At 43.4% G+C, this 19,920-nt stretch overlaps 1 protein-coding gene across 4 annotated transcripts in view; it reads right to left on the bottom strand.

The window, feature by feature from the left end:
- The window catches only part of SLC35D2 (solute carrier family 35 member D2), a 207,241-nt gene that overhangs the window by 113,862 nt on the left and 73,459 nt on the right, over positions 1-19,920 (bottom strand). For all 4 annotated transcript variants that reach the window (XM_073545946.1, XM_073545948.1, XM_073545947.1 and 1 more), the window contains one exon: positions 5,273-5,375. In XM_073545946.1, the coding sequence (XP_073402047.1) occupies positions 5,273-5,375 (103 nt within the window). The remainder of the gene's footprint in view (positions 1-5,272; positions 5,376-19,920) is intronic.

Below are 19,920 nucleotides of genomic sequence, written 5' to 3'. Positions count from 1 at the left end.
TTAATGGAAATATAGGGGGCTTCCACGTTAGGGTAAGTGCACACGGAGTTTTTGGTGGTGCGGATTTTGTAGTAAAATCCGCTGATAAATCCACAGGACTAAAGTCCTGCGGTTTATCTGCGGATTTGCCTGCGGTTTTGCCCTGCGGTTTCACACTCCATAATGGATGAGGTGTGAAACCGCAGCGGTTCTGCACAAAAGAATTGACATGCTGCGGATTGTAAACCGCAGCAAATCCGCGCAGAAAAATCCGCAGCATGTGCACAGTGTTTTTCAGTTTACCATTGAAAACAATGGTACTGTACAACGCACCTAAATCTGCTGCGGACCCGCATGGTCAAAACCGATGCGGATCCGCAGCAGAATCCGCACCGTGTGCACATACCCTAATTGGTAGCACAAAGGCTCTGGAAAAGCTAAATGGTCCTCGCTCTCCAAAAGAAATTCAGCAAATTCTCTGCTCCCAAATCCAAATCCCCCCTCCTTCTGAGCCCCAGTGTGCCTAAATCACATTTAGCACCCACATATTTGGCATTTCTGTAGTGATGAGAGCCCGTCTAATTTGCAAGTGCGTGTCTCCAGAAGCATGAGCTGGGCATAATGTACTCATGACTGCAATGGAAGTTTGAAATTTTCACTCGGCAACATCCACTGCTGCTTGCTTTCAGGAAAACACCCATGGAGTCAAAATTGTTACTACATCTATAGATAAATTCCCAAAGGGCTATAATTTCCAAAATGGGGTCACTTGAGCGGGGATTCTGCTTTTCTAGCACTTAGGGGCTCTTTATATGGAATCCGCAAACTAGTCTAGGAAAATCTGTGCTGCAGGAGGCAAATAGCGCTCCGTCCCTCCCGAGACACTCCGTATGGCAAAGTAGTATTGTACAGCCACATATGGGGTATTTCTACATTCAGCAGAAATTGTGGGACAAAGTTTGGTGACATTTTTACCCGTTTCCCAGTATGAAAATGTAAAACTTGGGGCTAACACATAATCTTGGTAGTAAAAATGGTAATTATTTTTTTCTTCTCTACCCAATGGTATAAAAGTTTGTAACACACCTGTGGTGTCAATATAATCACTGCACCTCTAGATAAATTAATTGAGAGGTTTGCTTGGTAAAATGGGGTCACTTAAGGGGGGTTCTGCTGTTCTAGCACCTCAGGGGCTCTGCCAAAGTAACATGGCATCCTCAAACAAGTGCAGCAATATGGCGCTGCTTCCCTCCTGAGCTTTGCACTGTGCCTCAAAAGTAGTTTTCGACCACATATGGGGTACCCGTAAATTCAGGAGAAATTGCACAACAAATTGTATGGATCAATTTCTCCTGTTACCCTTGGCGCTAGAAAAAAAAATTATCTGGGAAAAATGTGATTTTTTTATTTTCACGGCTCTACATTATAAACTTCTGTGAAGCACCTGTGGGTTCAAGGTGCCCAATACACAGCTAGATAAGTTCCCTAAGACTGGGTTCCCCAACTCCAGTCCTCAAGGTCCACCAACAGATCATGTTTTCAGGATTTCCTTTGTATTGCACAGGTGAAGCAATTATCACCTGATCATTACTAAGGAAATCCTGAAAAGATGATCTGTTGATGGGCCTTGAGGACTGGAGATGGGGAACCCTGCCCTAAGGGGTCTAGTTTCCAAACTGGTGTCACTTGTTGAGGGTTTCCACTATTTAGGCACATCAGGGGTTCTCCAAATGCGACATTGTGTATGCTAATTATTCCAGGAAATTTTGCATTCAAAAAGTCAAATGTGTTCCTTCCCTTCCGAGCCCTGCCGCGCACCAAAACAGTAGTATTCCCCCACATATGGAGTATCAGCGTACTCAGGGGAAATTGCATATCAAATTGTATGTTCCATTTTCTCTTGTTACCCTTGTGAAAGTTAAACAAAATTAGGTCTAAAGGAAAATTTTTGTGAAAGAAAATGAAATGTTTACTTTTTCCTTCCACATTCCAAAAATTCCTGTGAAGCACCTGAAGGGCTAACAAACTTCTTGAAGGTGGTTTTGAGTACGTTAAGGGGTGCAGTCTTTAGAATTGTGTCATTTGGGGTATTTTCTGTCATATAGGCCCCTCAAAGTCACTTCAAATGTGAGGTGGTCCCTAAAAAAATGGTTTTGCAAATTTTGCTGTAAAAATGAGAAATCGCTGGTCAACTTTTAAGCCTTATAACTTCCTAACACAAAAAACTAGGTTTCAAAAATTGTGCTGATGTAAAGTAAGCATGTGGTAAATGTGATTTATTAACTATTGTGCAATACGACTGTCTGATTTAAGGGCATGAAAATTAAGTTTGTAAATTGCAAAATTTTCAAAATTTTCGCCAAATTTAATTTTTTTTCCACAAATAAAAGCAAGTCATATCAAAGAAATTTTATCACTATCATAAAGTACAATATGTCTCAAGAAAACATTCTCAGAATCAGTGGGATCCACTGAAGCGTTCTAGAGTTATGATCTCACAAAGTGACAGTTGTCAGAATTGTAAATTGGCCTGGTCAGGAAGGTGAAAACAGGCTTTGAAGTGAAGTTGTTAAACCAGTTAGTCATGCTGTATAAAATGACTCATAAATAACATTACCCATAAGTCTACTTTACGTCAGCATAATTTTTTAAACTGTTTTATTTAGAGACTACATGACGTTTCAAGTGACTTTGATGGGCCTATATAGCAGAAAATACCCAAAAGTTACACTATTTTAAAAACCACATTCAATAAGTGTATTAACCCCTTTAGGTGCTTCACAGATATTAAAGCAATGTGGAAGGAAATTATGAAGATTTAAATTTTTCCCAAAAAAATGTTTTTCTGCCCCAAATTATTCATTTTCACAAGGGTAACAGGAGAAAATGAACAATAGAAATTTGTTGTGCAATTTCTTTTAAGTATGCCGATATCCCATTTGTGGAGAAAAACTACTATTTGGCCGAACAGCGGGGCTCGGAACGGAAGGAACGCCATTTGACTTTTGGAATGCAAAATGTGTTGGAATAAATAGTGGACACCATGTCTCGATTTGCAAAGCCCCTAATGTGCCTAAACAGTGGAACCTCCCAAGTGAATCCATTTTGGAAACTACACCCCTCAAACTCACAGGTGCATCACAAAATTTTATAACAATGAGTCGTGAAAATTAAAAAACATATCTTTTCTACAAATTGTTGCTTCAGCTCCAAATTTTTCATTTTCACAATGGTAACAGGAGAAAATTTATCATACAATTTGTTGTGCAATTTGTCCTGAGTACACCAATACCCAATATGTGGTGAAAACTATTGTTTTAGGTACAAGGTAGGGCTGGAAAGGGAAGGAGCACCTATAGAATTCAGGAGAGCATTTTTGCTGGAACAGATTGCAGATGGCATGTCAAAATTCAAGAGCCTTCACAAGTGACCCAATTTTGGAAACTACACCTCTTGAGGATTTCATCTAGCAGTACAGTGAGCATTTTTAATCCGCAAACAATTCACAGAATTGTATAAAATTGGGCTGAGTCAATTGAAAATGACCATTTTTTCTACTAAAATTTTAATTCAACCTCAAGTTTTCAATTTTCAAAAGGGACAGTAGGAGAAAATGGACCACAAAATATGTTCTGCATTTCATCTAATTTTGCCAATCCCTCATATGTGGTCGAAACTACTTTTTAAGCACAGTGGAAAGTGTAGGGAAGGTGACCTGACAGACGGACGTGTCAGTAGGGAGAAGGGATGGTTTGTGCACTGTAGTCGGATATTGGCAATGACAGAAGGGAAACAGCTGGGGAAAATGGAATAGGAGTGCAATATCTAAGTTTGACCACAAGATGGCAGGGGGGGCGTAGTTCAGAACTTGACAGCAGCTTAGAGCTTTAGAAACCGCTTAGTCATGGGGGGCAGGGAGATAGGAACCCAGGAGGGAAATTCCCGAGGAAGGGGATAAATAGGACAGGACAGGGTTCCAGACGGTTCTAGTCCCGGGAGGAGCTCAGGAGGAGAAGAATCAGTATGGAGAACTGACAACAGTGGAGAGCTCGACCAGGGGACTGATAGGAAGAGACAGTCAGGGGGGTGGCCCTGACACAAAGAACCGCAGGACAGATGAGGCCCCGGGGGTACCAATTGGACGACGACCTCGGACTGGTGAAACGCTGGCGGTAGATAGGCCTAGGGCAGCCCCAGCGAAAGAGCCGTGAGGAACATCACTACGACTGAAGAAAGGTGCAGGTACCCGGGCATAAATACGGAGAGCTGTGAAGGTGCTGTGGTGTATGGCTACGGTCGTCAGGAGGATGGCCAATAAACTCGGACCTGTTGCAACCAAAATCTGACTCTGTCTGGTGTCTGTGTCGTCTGGTGGCGGTAAGCAGTGGACCACCCCCCAATCTGACCCTTACTACAAAAGCTCCAAAGGGAAGGAGTGACATATTGTAGTACACATTTTGATGGAATCGTTTGAGGTTGTCATGTCAAAGGGCAGAGCCCCTGAGGTTCTAAAACAGCAGAACTCCCCATATGTGACCCAATTTTACAAACTACGACTCTCAATTAATTCATCTAGGTGGGCAGTGATCATATTGACACCACATGTGTCACATAATTTTATACCATTGGACAGTGAAGAAAAAATAATTACATTTTTACCACAAAATCATTTTACATTGTCACATGAGAAAAGGGGTAAAAAATTTTGTACTGTACATTAATGCTTAGCCACACGGCATGACTCGGAATGGAAGGAGCACTTTTTGACTCTTGGAGAACAAATGATGGTAGAATAGTTAGCGGATGCAATAAACAGAGCCACTAAGTGCCAGAAGAGCAGAATCCCCCCTCAAGTGACCTCATTTTGGACATTACACCCCTTTGAGAATTTACCTACAGGTGCAGTGATGATTTTGACACCATGGGTGTATGTCAGAAACAAGCAATTGTGAATGTTGCTGAGTGAGAATTGCAAATCTGCAAGTGTAGAGCCCATACATTGCAGTGCCCACACATTATGTCCATCTCTTGCTTCTGGAGACATGGAACCCGTAAATTAAGCGGGCTCTCATCGCTACAGATATGCCAAACACTTATTGTGTTTGTGATGAAAGCTGCTTACAGCTTGGGAGGTGGAGGTTGGCCTTCGTACCTCTTGGGACCCTGTGCGGGTGGACAGATAGTAGCAATTATATGTCCTGCTTTGACTTCCTTCATACCCAAAGGAAGTGAAATAAATATGGAGGATGCATGCGGTTTTAGACAAATAAAAATAACCTATTAGAAGAATTACCTGGGGATTCATTTTTTCTTTGATGTAAACCCCATAGGCCGCTGTGAATAAGTCATTCATCAACACAATGGTGTATGCTTCCAAATTAAAAGTAAGGTCGAAACTGAAAAACAAATTCTCATTTTAAACAGTAGGTTCATAACGCTCAAATGGGATTGTTAATAATACATCACTGAAGATATTCTTTCAGACATCATGGACATTCTGTTATTAACAGTTTCCAAAAGCCATAACTTTTTTATTTCTCCATTGACATGCCTAATGAGGGCTTGTTTTTTTTGCAGGATGAGTTTTAATTTTTATGGCACTGTTTAATTTACGAAGCAAGGTATTAAATAAAAAAAAAAGTTTAAAAAAAAATCCCTGCAGCCTAAAATTTACCATAGTTTCTGGATTTTGTTTTTACTGTGTGGTAAAATGTCATAAATGAACATGAACATTTATATTTCTTTTGTTACATTTTACTACTTAGAAAATGAGTCTACAAAACAATTTGTGTTTTACAACATAAAGAAAAAACAAACACTTTTTTATATGAGTGCCAGAACTTTTTCATACTTACGATGATGGAGTCGTTTGGGGGCTTGTTTTCTTGTGTGATATTCGTTTTTATTGGTTCCATTTTAGAATACACATAACTCAGTAATGACTTTTTATTACATTTATAGGTCAAGAGTGACCTGCAAACAGCAATTCTGGCATTTCCTTGAATCTTCCAACATGCAAGCCACCACTCCATTTAAATGGAGCACTTCAAAATCTGTTTTCAGATTGATAGCTGTCCACAGCCGCGTGGCCCTTGGACATTTAGCAAGTTATCGGCTATATTGGGGATAGGCAGTAATCTGGTAAATTGGGACTAGGCTTAATAAGAATGCTAAAATGGCAGACTTAGTGACTTCATTATGCCCCTTGGCTGCCTCGAGGATTCATCAATCATGTCATCCGGAGTGGGTAATGAGATGAACCACTGTCGAACCACTTAGATTCTACAACCAATATTTTTAGATCTTTACATCTGCACCATTTTTCAAATGTCATTTTGTTTTGTTAGGATGATTAAGAGGTTAAAAGTTTACCAGCAATTTTTCATTTTTTTAACAAATTTACAAAACCCATTTCTTTAGGGACCTAATCAGATTTAAATGGACTTTGAGGGGCCAATATATTGGAAACTCAACAAAAGTGATACCATTTTAAAAACCGCACCCCTCAAATACTTCAAAACTGCTGTTGGGAAATGTTGTAACCCTTCATGTGCTACACAGGAAGTAATGCAAAAGTGAAATGAAAAAAATAATTTTTTTACCTCTAAAATGTTGTTTTAACCCCAATTTTTTTTTACTTTTCCAAGAAGTAACACCAAATAGTGGACCACACACTTTGTTACAGTTTCTTTCAAGTGCAGCAATACACCACACATAGTTAAAAAGTTCTCTTTGGACAAATAGCAGGGCTTCGAACTTAAGGAGCAATATTTGCATTTTGGAACACAAATTGCCTGAAAAAGATTGCAGGCTACATGTCACATTTGCAGGACTCATAAGGCGCACAAAGAGCAGAAACCCCCCACAAGTGACTCCATTTTGGAAACTACACCACTCAAGGATTTTATCCAGGGGAACAGTGAGAAATTTGAAGCCAAAGGTACTACACAGAATTTGATGACATTATGTTGTCATATTGAATGTGTCATAATTAGTAATGAACGCAAGTGCTCGCTACTCGAGTTTGCATTGGGTGCTCGGGTATGCACCGAGAATCGTGGGTGCTCAAGTGACATGCTCGAGTCCCCACTTTGCATGCTTCGTGGCTTTTAGACAGCCAAAAAAGTGTGGGATTAACCGTGATTGGCAGGCAGTCCTCACATTTTTTTGGGGTGTCTAACAGCCACAAAACATGCGATGACTGGAGCACGTAACTAGAGCACCTGGGATACTAGGTCATACCAATACAAACTCGAGTACTTGTGCTCAACACTAGTCGTTACGAGTATAATTTTTTTATTTTTGAAAAAGCCCTATGCCTAACCCAAACCCTAAACCTCTGCCCAACCACAACCCTAAACTCAACCCCAACCCTAAGCCCAATCCTAACCCTAAGCCCAAAACTAACCCTAACCACTACCCAAACCCTAAGCACAACCCTATCCCTAAGCACAACCCCAGCCCTAACTCTAATGTCAAAGAATAAAAAAGACATATATTTATAAAATAATTTTTTTTTATCTAAAATGATGACTCAGGGCAGATGTACTAATTATTGGGCTTTTGCTAACTGTGATAGAGTCTAGAACAGTGATCAAAAGTCTGGAACCAATAGGAAAATACCCTGCTGCTGCTGGGTGCTTGCCAGCAGATCTAAGCGGGCACACTGCGCATGCGACATCCATTTTTCTTCATTAACAGGAAACAGTGGATTGGGGATAAAGCAGGAGGGCCCAGGGGATGATGGAGGTACTGAGGGGAGCTTGGGGACATAATTTCTCTCTCTTCTGACATGTTATATCATGTCAGAAGAGAGAGAAATTATTTTTTTTTAGCGGACACAATTTTTTGGCGTGATCATCGAATAACGGTGATCACGTGATCTAAGACTGGAAAAACCATCCCTGATCACGTTCTCCAGGGTCTCAGCTACATCAGGTAGCTGAAACCCTGGAGATTTTCAGACTCTGGTGGGTGCTATAGACTTATTCCTGATCGCTATTTTAAAACATGAGGAAATAAGGCCCTTTCGCGGCTGCCATTTTAATGCATATCAACGGTCATTAAGGGGTTAAAGCACCAATCCAGAACTTTATTTTATTGCAGAGCTGGAGTTGTGCTTCTAAACTTAGTTTCATTGCATATAATCTCGTACTAACCAGCTGCTGTCATAATATGCTCTTGTGATAAGCCAAATCTCTGCTGTGTTTGCTGGAGAGATCTGGAAGTTACAACTCAAAGTTTATGCTCTTGTAGACTTATTATTATTATGCATTTATATAGTGCCATTTATTCCATGGCGCTTTACATGTGAAAAGGGGAAATATAGGCAAGTATAATAAACATGTGTAAGACAAGGGACACACAAGTACATAAGGAGAGGGGACCCTGCCCGTGAGGGCTCACAGTCTACAGGGATGGGTGAGCATACAGTAGGAGAGGGTAGAGCAAGTCGTGCGGTGGTTCAGTAGACCGAGGATCATTGCAGGATGTAGGCTTGTTGGAACAGGTGGGTCTTCAGGTTCTTCTTGAAGGTTTCCGTTGATGGTGAGAGTCTGATGTGTTGTGGCAGAGAGTTCCAGAGAATGGGGGAAACACAGGAGAAGTCTTGTATGCAGTTGTGGGAAGAAGAGAAAAGGGGGGAGTAGAGAAGGAGATCTTGAGATGATCGAAGGCTGCGTGCAGGTAGTTACCTAGAGACCATGTCACAGATGTATGGAGGAGACAGGTTGTGGATGGCTTTGTATGTCATGGTTAGGGTTTTGAATTGAAGCCTCTGGGCAATAGGAAGCCAGTGAAGGGCCTGGCATAGGGGGGAGGCTGGGGAATAGTAGGGAGACAGGTGGATTAGTCGGGCAGCAGAGTGTAGGATGGACTGGAGCGGTGCCAGAGTGCTAGAGGGGAGGCCAGAGAGTAGGAGGTTGCAGTAGTCGAGGCGGGAGATGATAAGAGCATGCACTAGTGTTTTTGTGGTTTCGTGGTGGAGGAATGAGCGGATCCGGGAAATATTTTTGAGTTTGAGGCGACAGGAGGGCGAGGGCTAGGATATGTGGTTTGAAAGAGAGCGCAGAGTCGAGGATCACCCCAGGCAACGAGCGTGCAGGACTGGGGAAAGATGGATAGGTCTGATGGAGGGGTAGAGTGAGATGGGGAAAGATGATGAATTCTGTTTTATCCATGTTCAGTTTGAGAAAGCGAGCAGAGAAGACTGAGATAGCAGACAGACATTGTGGGATTTCAGTCAGTAAGGAGGCGAGGTTGGGTCCAGATAGGTAGATCTGCATGTCATCGGCGTAGAGGTGATACTGCAAACCATGGGATTCTATGAGCTGTCCCAAGCCGAAGGTGTAGATGGAGAATAGTAGGGGTCCTAGGATAGAGCCTTGAGGAACACCGACAGACAGGGGGCAAGGTGAGGAGGTGGTGTGTGAGAGGGAGACACTAAATGTTTGGTCTGTTAGGTATGATGAGATCCAGGATAGGGCCAAGTCTGTGATGCCAAGAAATGAGAGAGTCTGTAGCAGGAGGGAATGGTCTACGTTGTCGAAGGCAGAGGACATGTCCAGGAGAAGGAGGACAGAGTAGTGTCGCTTGCTCTTGGCGGTTAGTAAGTTGTTAGTGACTTTAGTTAGGGCAGTTGGAAGCCAGATTGTAACCAGTCAAAGAGGGAACAGGAGGAGAGGTGGGAGGACAGTTCAAGATATACATGCTGTTCCAGTAGTTTTGAGGCATAAGGGAGAAGAGATATATCGGGCGATATTTAGACACAGAGGATGGGTCAAGGGAGGGCTTTTTGAGGAGGGGTGTGATTGAGGCATGTTTGAAGGATGAGGGAAAGACACCATTTGTAAGTGAAAGGTTGAAGAGGTGTGTTAGAGATGAGATGAAGACTGTGGCCAAGTTAGGGATGAGGTGAGACGGGATGAGGTGTGACGGGAGTGGGTCGAGGACACAAGTGGTTAGGTGTGATCTTGACAGAAGGGTGGAGAGCTGATCTTCTGTCATGGTGGAGAAGCTGGCTTTTGCAGAACAGGGCTGAGCAGCTAAGAGGGGCATTGGGGGCTGCGGGCCAAAGTTTTGTCTGATCGTGTCGATCTTCTGCTTAAAGGAGGAGGCAAAGTCTTCAGCAGAAATGAGAGGAGGGTGAGGAGGTGCTGTGGGACGGAGTAGAAAATTGAAAGTGTTCAAGAGATGTTTAGGGTTGTGAGACAGGGAGGATATGAGAGATGCGAAGTAAGTTTGTTTTGCGGCAGAGAGCGTGGACTTAAAGCTGGCAAGGGACTGTTTGTATGCGCTGAAGTGCTCAGTAGAATGGGTTCTCTTCCATCTTCGCTCAGCGGCCCTGGAAATCCATCTCAGTTCTTTGGTCAGGCTGGTCAGCTGGACTGGACTTATACTGGCTGGACAGGCTGGACTTATACTGAGAACTTGTAACTGTTATCTCTTACTACCGTTCAGTCAGCAGTTGCGGTCACAAGATGATAGCACGGGACTGGAGCGGCACTGGGAAGAACTTAAAGGGGTTGCCCAGGCTTTTCACATAATCTCAGTGCATATCTGGGCTGCAGAATTCTGACAATAAGTAATTTACCTTCTGTGGCCAGTTTGCAGCGTTTGCGAGATATCAGCTCTTGCTTGTAATAAAAACGTCCAGGGGGGGTGTGTTCTGGCATTGAAATGAGAACTGGTCATTTCCTCCTACTCTACTAAAAACATGCCCTCTATAGCAACAACCCCACCCTCCATAGCAACAGGCCCTCCCCGACCACATGAACAAGCCCTCCTCACACAGTAACAAATCCTCCCCATCTAGCAGCCTCAGTGCAGAGAGCAGCTGCTCCTCCCCCAGACACACGCTGAACAGTGATCTATGGAAAGTGAAACTATTGAGGAGGAAATGACCAGTTCTCATTTCAATGCCAGAACACACCACCCCTGGACGTTTTTATTACAAGCAAGAGCTGATATCTAGCAAACGCTGCAAACTGGCCACAGAAGGTAAATTACTTATTGTCAACATTCTGCAGCCCAGATATGCACTGAGATTATGTCAAAAGCCCGGACAACCTCTTTTAGACTGCAGCAAGTGAGAATAATACTGGGGTCAGGGAACTTAGATTAAATGCAACACTCATGCGCTGAAACAAAAAAATGCTGGAGTTGTGCTTTAAAGGTAGATATCATCAACAGACCAAGTGTTATGTAATACACCTCTATGGTGTCAGTCTTAAGGTTTTTAACACTATGTATGAGTATGAACTGTGTTATGAATGAGTCACCGGAGGAGGAAAAAACAAAAACACAAGCTAAGTCCAGAAACCCGGAGAGGTTGGAAGCTAGCGGATTGCAGACCCCTGATCCTATTCACCACAAATAACAGTAGCCGTGGGGGTTCCTACGGTGCCCTAGACCCTTCGTCACAGCCGGAGAGCTACATAAGCCTAAAGAAAGAAAGGGGAAATCTAAACTGCCCCAGAGCAGACCCCAAAGCAATAGACAGCCCCCAACATGTATTGTCATTGAAAAACAGATGAAAACACAAATGCAGACAGAAAGACAGGCTGAGCAAATGATGGGGCCAAGACAGAGCAAAGAGATCAACTGATCAGAGACAAAAATGGAGTTCAGCCCGTCCCAACCAGGGCAGGCTGAACACAAACACTAAGTAAACAGACAAAATCTCATGGAAAAATAGCACTTTTAGTAGACAGGAACTAAACTGGATGCCAGAGCTCAGAGCAAAAAGGATCACCAGCAACCCAGCAGGGCGTCGGCTGCCTTATATCCACTCAGAAATTCCTGATGTCGAATCACACTCCACCTGTTCAGATGACAGGTTCTTCCCATCCAGATAAATTTCACTACCTCCTTTCACCAGCAGAGGGAGTTCATCAGACATCAGAGGTGAAGGAGAAAATGAACTCATAACAGTACCTCCCCCTTGAGGAGGGGTCACCGAACCCTCATCCACGCCACCAGGGCGATCAGGATGGGCCCGATGAAAAGCACGAACCAATCTTTCGGCATGAATATCGGTTGCAGAGACCCAAGAATTATCCTCCTGGCCATAACCCTTCCATTTAACCAAATATTGGAGTCTCCGTCTAGCAAGACAAGAGTCCAGTATCTTCTCAACCTCATATTCCACATTACCTTCAACCAATACAGGGTCAGGAGGTGCCACCACAGGAACTACTGGCTCAGCAAACCTCTTTAACAGAGACTTATGAAAAACGTTATGGATCTTGAATGTAACAGGAAGAGCCAATCGAAAAGAAACTGGATTAAGAATCTCCAAAATCTTGTAAGGTCCAATAAATCTAGGTTTAAACTTTGGAGAAGCCACCTTCATAGAGATATTCTTTGATGACAACCAAACCATATCACCCACCTTAAACCGGGGACCAATGGTCCTATGCCGGTTGGAAAACCGCTGGGCCTTTTCCTGGGAGAGAGACAACTTATCCACCACTTGGTCCCAGATCTGGTGCATTCTCTCCACCACAGTGTCAACACCTGGGCAGGCAGAAGACTCCACCTGCCCTGAAGAGAATCGAGGATGAAACCCAAAGTTACAAAAAAAAGGTGACATCAAAGTGGCAGAACTAGCTCTATTATTTAAAGCAAATTCGGCCAAGGGCAAAAATGAAACCCAATCATCCTGATCAGCAGAAATAAAACATCTCAAATACGACTCCAAAGTCAGGTTTGCTCTCTCCGTCTGCCCATTGGTCTGAGGGGGAAACGCAAAGGAGAAGGACAACTGAATTCCCAGCTTGGAACAGAAAGTCCTCCAAAATCAAGAAACAAACTGAACTCCTCTGTCAGATACAATGTTCTCAGGAATCCCGTGCAAGCGAACCACCTGTTCCAAAAACAAGGGCACCAACTCTGAGGAAGATGGCAACTTAGGGAGTGGTACAAGATGGACCATCTTAGAGAATCTATCACAAATCACCCAAATAACAGTCATTCTCTGAGAGACAGGCATATCAGAGATAAAATCCATTGAAATATGGGTCCATGGCCTCCTGGGCACCGGCAAAGGCATCAACAACCCACTAGAATGAGAACAAGGTTTAGACCGGGAGCAAGTCCCACAGGACTGCACAAAATTCCTGACATCACGAGACAAGGCGGGCCACCAAAAAGACCGACTCACCAAATCTCTAGTACCAAAAATACCTGGATGACCAGCCAATGCGGAGCAATGAACTTCAGACATCACTCTCTTCTTCCACTGGTCAGGAACATACAACTTTCCACTGGGACAACGCTCAGGTTTGTCCTCCTGGAACTCTTCCAGAGCACGTCTCAAATCGGGTGAGATGGCAGAAAGAACTACCCCTTCGCCTAAGATGGTAGCAGGCTTGGTCACCACAGGAGAATCAGCAAAGAAGCTCCTAGAGAGGGCGTCTGCCTTGACATTCTTAGTTCCAGGAAGAAAAGAAACCACAAAATCAAAACGTGTAAAAAACAAGGCCCACCTAGCCTGTCTAGGGTTCAAGAGCTTAGCCGACTCTAGGTAAATCAAATTCTTGTGGTCAGTGAGGACCACGACTTGATACTTAGCTCCCTCCAACCAATGTCTCCACTCCTCAAATGCCCATTTCATGGCCAACAGTTCCCGATTCCCCACATCATAGTTACGTTCAGATGGAGAGAACTTTCGGGAAAAGAAAGCACAGGGATTCATTTTAGATGTTACAGGATCCTTTTGGGACAAAACAGCTCCTGCACCAATCTCAGAAGCATCCACCACTACCTGGAACGGAAGTGAGACATCAGGTTGCCGCAAAACCGGGGCGGAGGTGAATCTTCGCTTCAGCTCCTGAAAGGAAGAAACAGCCTCCGGAGACCAATTTAACACATCAGCACCCTTCTTAGTCAAATCAGTCAATGGCTTGGCAATACTAGAAAATTTTGCTATAAATTTCCGATAAAAATTAGCAAAACCCAAAAACTTCTGGAGGGCCTTCAAAGAAGTAGGCTGAACCCAATCGTAAATGGCCTGTACCTTGGCCGGGTCCATTTCAATAGTTGACGGGGACAAAATAAATCCCAAAAAAGAAATCCTCTGTACTCCAAAAAGGCATTTAGATCCTTTGACATACAGGGAATTCTCCCTCAAGATCCGGAACACAGTCCGAATATGTTCCACATGAGAATCCCAATCCTTGGAGAAGATCAAAATATCATCCAGATAGATAATCAAAAATTTATCGACAAAATCTCGGAAAATATCGTTCATGAAGCACTGGAAGACAGAAGGGGCATTAGTGAGCCCAAAAGGCATCACCAGGTACTCAAAATGTCCCTCCGGAGTATTAAACGCCGTCTTCCATTCATCCCCATGCTTAATGCGAATAAGATTATACGCCCCCCTGAGGTCAAGCTTGGTAAACCAGCAAGCAACTTTAACTCTGGAGAATAGATCAGAAATCAGGGGTAACGTATACTGAAATTTAACAGTAATTTTGTTGAGGGAACGATAGTCAATACAAGGCCTTAATGAACCATCTTTCTTGGCCACGAAAAAAAACCCAGCACCTAAGGGTGAAGAGGATGGTCTAATATGACCCTTCTCCAACGACTCCTTAATATAGGATCGCAGAGCCTCGTGCTCGGGTATAGATAAATTGAAAAGTTGACCCTTGGGAAATTTACACCCAGGGCTCAGCTCAATTGCACAGTCATAACTCCTATGAGGAGGCAAAGACGCAGACTCATTCTCACTAAATACATCATAAAAATCGGCCAAATAGTCAGGAACTTCATGTGACTGGGGAGAGGTGGAGAAAACAGGAGCGTCACTGAGGGCACACCGACAACCCCAACTCACCACAGACAAAGATTTCCAATCCAAAACTGGATTATGGATTTGAAACCAGGGAAACCCCAGAACAATGGTATCATGCAAATTATGCAACACCAAAAATCTGCAATTTTCTTGATGGTCTGGGGCGACCCGCATTACCACCTGGGTCCAAAACTGAGGTTTATTCTTCGCCAAAGGAGTAGCATCAATACCCCTCAAAGGGATAGGCGTCCGCAGAGGTGTCATAGGAAACCCACAACGTTTAGCAAAATCCAAGTCCATCAGGTTCAGAGCTGCTCCTGAATCCACAAAAGCCTTAGCGGAAAATGTGGACAGGGAGCAGATCAGAGTAATTGCCAGAAGAAACTTAGGCTAAACACCACCCACAGCAAATGTGTGTGCAAAACGTTTCTCTCATTTAGGGCAAACAGAAATAATATGAGAGGCATCTCCACAAAAAAAACACAGCTCATTACGCATTCTGAACTCCTGGCGTTGCGCCCTAGACAAAACTCCATCACATTGCATAGGTTCAGACATTTGTTCAACAGGTGGCAACACCTCTCGTGCATTTTTGCGTTTACGCAAACGCCGATCAACCTGAATGGCTAATGACATAGAATCGTCAAGACCAGAGGGAACAGGAAATCCCACCATAGTATCTTTTACGGTTTCTGACAAACACTTCCGAAAGAGAGCTGCCAAGGCACCATCATTCCAGGTAGTAAGGACCACCCACTTTCAGAATTTTTGACAGTAAAACTCTGCAGAATCCTGACCCTGGCTCAATGCCAACAGGGCCTTTTCAGCCTGATCAATAGCATTAGGTTCATCATACAACAACCCCAAGGCTTGAAAAAATGCATTCACATTAGTTAGAATAGGATCATCAGGTTTTAAAGAAAGCGCCCAATCCTGTGGATCGTCGCGCAGCAAAGAGATGACAATTTTAACCTGCTGCACGGAGCTCCCCGATGAGTTAGGCTTCAAGGCAAAAAATAATTTACAATTATTCTTAAAATTCAAAAATTTAGACCGATCCCCAAAAAACCCATCAGGAGTAGGGATCTTTGGTTCAGCAGCATGTGAATGAGCAAGATAGGCGGAAATTCCCCGCACTTCAGCAGTGAGCTGCTCCACACGATCAGACAATTGCTTAATCTCCATTGCGAAAAAATTCCCCCTAAGGCCTAAGAGAAATAGAGGAAAAAATATACACAAAAAAAAAATTCTGACACTTTTTTTTTTTTTTTTTTACAATTCTTTCCTGCTATTGAGTACCCTAGAATCTGCGGTATGGCTGGTGATTCTGTTATGAATGAGTCACCGGAGGAGGAAAAAACAAGAACACAAGCTAAGTCCAGAAAACTGGAGAGGTTGGAAGCTAGCGGATTGCAGACCCCTGATCCTATTCACCACAACTAACAGTAGCCGTGGGGGGCTCCTACGGTGCCCTAGACCCCTCGTCACAGCCGGAGAGCTACATAAGCCTAAAGAAAGAAAGGGGAAATCTAAACTGCCCCAGAGCAGACCCCAAAGCAATAGACAGCCCCCAACATGTATTGTCATTGAAAAACAGATGAAAACACAAACGCAGACAGAAAGACAGGCTGAGCAAATGATGGGGCCCAACTAACTAGATAGGAAAGGACAGAAAAGATGCTGGCTGCAATCACGCAAAAAACCCTGCCAAAAATAATGTCCAACACGTCTGATAGAAAAGGCCCTGAAGTCACTAGACTTCAAAATCTCTATATCAGCACTCAGGTATATTCTGAAGACAGAGCAAAGAGATCAACTGATCAGAGACAAAAATGGAGTTCAGCCGGTCCCAACCAGGGCAGGCTGAACACAAACACTAAGTAAACAGACAAAATCTCATGGAAAAATAGCAGAGCAAAAACTTAGCTTTTAGTAGACAGGAACTAAACTGGATGCCAGAGCTCAGAGCAGAAAGGATCACCAGCAACCCAGCAGGGCGTCGGCTGCCTTATATCCACTCAGAAATCCCGGATGTCCAATCACACTCCACCTGTTCAGATGACAGGTTCTTCCCATCCAGATCAATTTCACTACCTCCTTTCACAGGCAGAGGGAGTTCATCAGACATCAGAGGTTAAGGAGAAAATGAACTCATAACAGAACTGACACTTGTCTATTGAGCTCCAAGTCTTTTTCTCTTTTTTTCAAGCATTTGCACAATTGTTACAAATTGTACTACATACAGATCACTAGACTCGTGGAAGCTTAAAGGGAACCTCTCAGCAGGATTGTGCACAGTAACATACAGACAGTGTCAGGTCGACGCCATTATACTGATTAAAATGATACCTTGGTTGATGAAATCCATCTTGTGGTTGTTGTTTAATCTTTATTTTCAGTTTTGAGTTACTGATATGCTCGTGTTTCTGAGAAGGCTTTTGGGGGGGGTCTTTATGTGGTGCTCTGATTAGGTATTCATCTATATGACTTCTGACAGGTCACTGATCCCTCAGTGACCTGCTCTCTAGTTTATATAATGAATGTTATATATTGACCTGTCAGAAGCCATATAGATGAATACCTATTGAGACCACCACCACACAAAGAACCCCTGACAGGCCACCCCAGAGCATGAGCATATCATTAACTCAAAACTGAAAATAAAGTTTAAGCAACAACCATGTGACAGATTTTATCAACCAAGGTATCATTTTTATCAGTATAATGGCGCCGACCTGACACAGTCTGTAGGTTACAGAGCACAATCCTGTTGACAGGTTTCCTTTTGTAATGGGTACAGACACTGGTTTATGCCCCACCCCCTTAAGTACGTCATGGATTCGGCTGGTAATATGTCATATATATATATATATATATATATATATATATATATATACAGTGGGGCAAAAAAGTATTTAGTCAGTCAGCAATAGTGCAAGTTCCACCACTTAAAAAGATGAGAGGCGTCTGTAATTTACATCATAGGTAGACCTCAACTATGGGAGACAAACTGAGAAAAAAAAATCCAGAAAATCACATTGTCTGTTTTTGTTTCATTTTATTTGCATATTATGGTGGAAAATAAGTATTTGGTCAGAAACAAGCAACCAAGATTTCTGGCTCTCACAGACCTGTAACTTCTTCTTTAAGAGTCTCCTCTTTCCTCCACTCATTACCTGTAGTAATGGCACCTGTTTAAACTTGTTATCAGTATAAAAAGACACCTGTGCACACCCTCAAACAGTCTGACTCCAAACTCCACTATGGTGAAGACCAAAGAGCTGTCAAAGGACACCAGAAACAAAATTGTAGCCCTGCACCAGGCTGGGAAGACTGAATCTGCAATAGCCAACCAGCTTGGAGTGAAGAAATCAACTGTGGGAGCAATAATTAGAAAATGGAAGACATACAAGACCACTGATAATCTCCCTCGATCTGGTGCTCCACGCAAAATCCCACCCCGTGGGGTCAGAATGATCACAAGAACGGTGAGCAAAAATCCCAGAACCACGCGGGGGGACCTAGTGAATGAACTACAGAGAGCTGGGACCAATGTAACAAGGCCTACCATAAGTAACACACTACGCCACCATGGACTCAGATCCTGCAGTGCCAGATGTGTCCCACTGCTTAAGCCTGTACATGTCCGGGCCCGTCTGAAGTTTGCTAGAGAGCATTTGGATGATCCAGAGGAGTTTTGGGAGAATGTCCTATGGTCTGATGAAACCAAACTGGAACTGTTTGGTAGAAACACAACTTGTCGTGTTTGGAGGAAAAAGAATACTGAGTTGCATCCATCAAACACCATACCTACTGTAAAGCATGGTGGTGGAAACATCATGCTTTGGGGCTGTTTCTCTGCAAAGGGGCCAGGACGACTGATCCAGGTACATGAAAGATTGAATGGGGCCATGTATCGTGAGATTTTGAGTGCAAACCTCCTTCCATCAGCAAGGGCATTGAAGATGAAACGTGGCTGGGTCTTTCAACATGACAATGATCCAAAGCACACCGCCAGGGCAACGAAGGAGTGGCTTCGTAAGAAGCATTTCAAGGTCCTGGAGTGGCCTAGCCAGTCTCCAGATCTCAACCCTATAGAAAACCTTTGGAGGGAGTTGAAAGTCCGTGTTGCCAAGCGAAAAGCCAAAAACATCACTGCTCTAGAGGAGATCTGCATGGAGGAATGGGCCAACATACCAACAACAGTGTGTGGCAACCTTGTGAAGACTTACAGAAAACGTTTGACCTCTGTCATTGCCAACAAAGGATATATCACAAAGTATTGAGCTGAAATTTTGTTTCTGACCAAATACTTATTTCCCACCATAATATGCAAATAAAATGAAACAAAAACAGACAATGTGATTTTCTGGATTTTTTTTTCTCAGTTTGTCTCCCATAGTTGAGGTCTACCTATGATGTAAATTACAGACGCCTCTCATCTTTTTAAGTGGTGGAACTTGCACTATTGCTGACTGACTAAATACTTTTTTGCCCCACTGTATATATATATATATATACGTGGTTATGTGTAATACAATGTACATGTGCAGGGAAAATGTAGTTATGAAGTTAGCCCACAAGATGGGGACATATTAGCACATAGAATAGGTTAGCAAATGGTTAACATAGGAGGGGCTAACTTTGGGTAAGTCAGTGATTTTTAGTCAGTAGGACCTGGGAGCCCGGACAGGGCAGTTCGCAACGTAACGTTAAGCAAGTAGCCCAGTCGTCCAGGGCCGGTGGGCCAAAGGTCACAGCAGTGAAGGAATGCAGAGCAGCTCCAATATGTGGCAGCTAACTACGTGTGCAGATGCCCTTATGTTTGGGGCAAAACAGACAGGGGAACTCCTGAAGTTAGTGAGGCTGACCAGAAGGAACTCTGGGGTACCGGACAAGTCAGTACGACCCTGGGACATTCCAGAAGAAGTGAGGGTAATCACAGGGAAAGAAAATAAAGTACTCTGTGATGAACCCTTTGTTGCTTCTGTGACTGAGCTGGACGTACTGAGATTGGAACCTAGTAAAATCATTTATTTTAAGTTTGAATTGGACTTTGTCTCTCTTTGTATGGAACCGTCAGAAGGAGATTCTCAGCAGATCAGAGGGGACCCTGATTCATCTGAAATCAGGAAGAAAGG

The sequence above is a fragment of the Dendrobates tinctorius genome, unplaced genomic scaffold (genome assembly GCF_039654945.1).
Source record: "Dendrobates tinctorius isolate UK_male_01 unplaced genomic scaffold, ASM3965494v1 ptg000144l, whole genome shotgun sequence".
NCBI lineage: Eukaryota > Metazoa > Chordata > Amphibia > Anura > Dendrobatidae > Dendrobates > Dendrobates tinctorius.
The sequence above is the reverse complement of the archived record's forward strand: the minus strand, read 5'-3'. Positions and strand labels throughout refer to the sequence as shown.